The sequence below is a fragment of the Triticum aestivum genome, chromosome 3B (genome assembly GCF_018294505.1).
Source record: "Triticum aestivum cultivar Chinese Spring chromosome 3B, IWGSC CS RefSeq v2.1, whole genome shotgun sequence".
Classification (NCBI taxonomy): domain Eukaryota; kingdom Viridiplantae; phylum Streptophyta; class Magnoliopsida; order Poales; family Poaceae; genus Triticum; species Triticum aestivum.
In genome coordinates, this window is record NC_057801.1 from 172,246,236 (window position 1) to 172,249,470 (window position 3,235).

The following is a 3,235-nucleotide window of genomic DNA, read 5'->3' on the forward strand; positions in this document are numbered from 1 at the left end:
ACTGTCTCACTCCTATATTTTATGCTAGAAAATATTTTTGAATTCATAGAAAGTTTATAAAAAGATAGTATGGGAGAAAATTGGCTTTGTACAAAACCAAACCTCCAACAATATTAACCCTGCATATATAGATTCTGTTATACCTTCCTTTGCAACTTTTGGGTACATTCCATGTACTCATGTGCACATGTGATTGTACAAATCTCAACAGATTAAGAGATGATATGGTTACAGTCTACACTCAATGAGCCCAATGGCGTTAATGGAGCCCTAACATAGTAGCTACATATGTTTCCGTTGTATTAATGACCATCTTGAGCTATGCCTAAGCTACGTATTTAAGTAATTCTAGATCTATCATTGTAGTAAGATGATGTATGATTTACTGATATTCACACTTGTTACTGTGTACTAATTACCATTCAGGGGTAGCATAGTAAGAACAAAGACTTAGATTCTACCAAATCCAAGTCGTTACACATGAAGATCTGCCCTAGGACTCAACCACCCGTGACAAGGCAACGCAGCTCTGACTCTAACGGAAAACTGTGAAGGAGAACCAAACACGTCTAGCGCCACAGAAGATCAAAGAACGAACCACCTGTTGTGTTGCCTGTCATCGTATGCCACTAGGCCCCGCCACTATAGTTTCGACTTCACAACGTTAGCAAACCAACCAAGGCAATCCCATAAAAACATCGGAGAAGATCAGACTACCGCAATCATTGCTACGTCTCCGACAGCTCCGTCACCATCTTTGCCACATCGGCCTCAATGCCAACACCAACATCATGAGCAACCTCGTTGCTCACATGACGAGGTCAAACACTCTCAAGGCCGCCGAAATGTCAAGGCCACTGCCCCGACTTCCAATCACCATGCTCTATGCAGCCACCAACACCACCTTGGGGGCCGTCGTCCCGACATGCCACTGCCCGCGCTTGAGCTCCAACACCGCACGACCCGGATGCCCGCGGCCCACACTGCTCAAGGCAGCCGCACGCAAACCACAAACGTCGCACAATATCCGAGGCCACCGCCACGACTTGCCACCGCTCGCTCTTGATATGCAACACCGAACAAACTGGATGCTTGCAGCTCACACTCCACAGGACAATCACACACAAACCACGAACACCACATCACATCCGGGGCCGCTTCCCCGACGTACCGTTCGACTGTCCACGTTGGGGCACATGGACCGAGCCGACAACTCTACCACAAGTGTCCCAAGATTGGCATCCAAGCGAAGGCCGAGCCGCTGCCCTGTCCTATGGAGCCGCGTGAAGCACCGCTTTCCAAGGCGGCTGCCTCAACGCACATCAGCCGTCCGGGGCCGCAGCCCCGGCATCCACCAAAACGGACGCAGGAGAGAAGCAGACGTACCAAGCACAAGCTAAGCTAGCTCCCCCATTACATTACCAAAATTACCCGACGCAATGGTACACTAACGAGATCCTGACATTCTAACGAGATCTTGACGCTACCGTAAGCAAGTCAGTGTATGTCGCTCCATGTTGACCCAAACGCCTCGTCGGGAGCTTCGGGTTTCAGGCTTCAGCTACGCCGAATCGCCGAAGCAACTTGAAGAGGCCGCGGAGGGGATTGTTTGGATGACATTCATTTTTAGGAGAAATCAGGTACAAGGACGAGCGGTGGATGTAGAAGCTGCGAAACAAAAGGAAATTTAGCGTCAATAAGTACAGGAATACAAGTAGCAACCATGTTCAGAGACATTCAGAGTCGTTACCTGACATACAGCAACACCTCCTGCATCAGCCTGAGCTCCATCATCGGAAACACCATCTTCCCCTGGATCATAACCTTGGAAGAACTCACCAGCGGGGCAAGGCACCTCGCCCACTCCGGAGACAACTTCCCGATCTACAGTTAGTTGCCATCAAATAATCGATCAATATTCAGATGCTATTCCTGAACAGATATGATGTATATGTGAATTAGAAGCAAAAGCAGAGTGGAGTGGGAACCTCTCCAGCTCGGTTTGTCGAGAAGCGCACGATCTCTGCCAGCGCCACCGCCTGCCTGTACGACACCCTGATCCTGCCTTCGTGCGAAGGGAAGGCGAAGTGGACGACCTCGCCGGCGTCCAGCCACTTCCTCCCGCGACAAGTGGACAGCCCGGTGGCATAGGACTTTGTGAAGAAGACCCATTCGCGGTGGTCCGGTGGGTACTCGTCCAGCTCCGCCGGCTGCGGCGCCACAACCATCTTCCAATCGCTCACTGGCGTGGCCCCCGCCGGCGGCATTGCCCGGATGGGCTTTGGGTTCAGGTAAGGCGCCGGGCGGGACGTCGTGAGATCGATGAAGACTACGTCGTCCTCGTCTCCGCGGTTTCTCTTCTTGGACTTCGGCGGGGGGTCAATGATCTCCACCTCGTCTTCACTAGAGTCATCCTCCTCTTCCTCCTTTACATGGCGCGGCGACGCAGTTTTGCGTCGTTCCTCCTTTACCGGGACCTTGATCTCGTCGGGTTGCTCCTCCTTCTTGACCCGGCCATGCTTGATGTCGGCATCGATTGGCTCCCTCTTGATCTTGGCCTCGACCACGGCGGGAGATTCAAGCTTCACCTTGTCGGAGTCCGCATCGATTGGCTCCCTCTTTGCCTCGACCTCGCCGGCGGCTTCAACCTTCACCTCGCCGTGGTCGGCATGGGTTCGCTCCCTCTTGACCTCGATCCCACCGTGGGCCTCGACCTTCATAATCACCTCGTCGGAGTCGGGATGGAATGGCCCCATCTTCACATCGACCTCGTCGGGGGATTCGATTTTCACTTTCACCTGAGGCGGCAGCGTCGAGGTAAGGACGGGGCGCTCTTCCTCGTCGCCGTCGCACGACATGGCGGCCGGCCGGTGATGAGCAAACGAGACGGGACGGTGGAAAGCGAACGGAGCGCGGGCGGGGGGATAGGGGAGAGTTTAGGCCTTTGAGATGCTTGGCTCTCATTTTGGCGGGGAATGGGCAAAAAAAGGAGGGAAGGGGAGGTAATTGTTTGGTTTTGGCGAGATAGGTAGGAGGGAGATGAAAAAGAAACTCGACGTGGTGAAGTGGAGTGAAATGTTCTCATTTCTTTCTTTTTTGATCGATGAGGTTGGCGTGAATTATACCTGGCCATACCTCGGGCCGGGCCTAGCCAAGCCCGATGAAAAAAAAACCAGGCCCGAGCCCGGCCCGGCCCGACCATCGGGCCTGTTTTCTGGGCCCGAACACGTAAAAG

General features: G+C 53.0%; 1 protein-coding gene across 1 annotated transcript; it reads right to left on the reverse strand.

Annotated features, from left to right (window-relative positions):
- Positions 1–1,154: 1,154 nt before the first annotated feature.
- LOC123065149 (DNA repair protein RAD5B-like) lies at positions 1,155–2,952 on the reverse strand. The gene is made up of 3 exons (XM_044488502.1): positions 1,989–2,952; positions 1,751–1,884; positions 1,155–1,668 (listed from the first exon to the last, which is right to left on the reverse strand). The coding sequence occupies exons 1-3, from the start codon at positions 2,856–2,858 to the stop codon at positions 1,551–1,553; spliced, it is 1,122 nt and encodes a 373-aa protein (XP_044344437.1). The 5' UTR covers positions 2,859–2,952; the 3' UTR covers positions 1,155–1,550.
- Positions 2,953–3,235: the final 283 nt, after the last annotated feature.

Coding starts and splice junctions, on each gene's coding strand:
- LOC123065149 (XM_044488502.1), bottom strand. CDS start 2,858: ATGTCGTGCGACGGCGACGAGGAAGAGCGCCCCGTCCTTACCTCGACG. Junction 1,885..1,988: donor CGACAAACCGAGCTGGAGAG/GTTCCCACTCCA, acceptor AACTAACTGTAG/ATCGGGAAGTTGTCTCCGGA. Junction 1,669..1,750: donor GAGGTGTTGCTGTATGTCAG/GTAACGACTCTG, acceptor TTTGTTTCGCAG/CTTCTACATCCACCGCTCGT.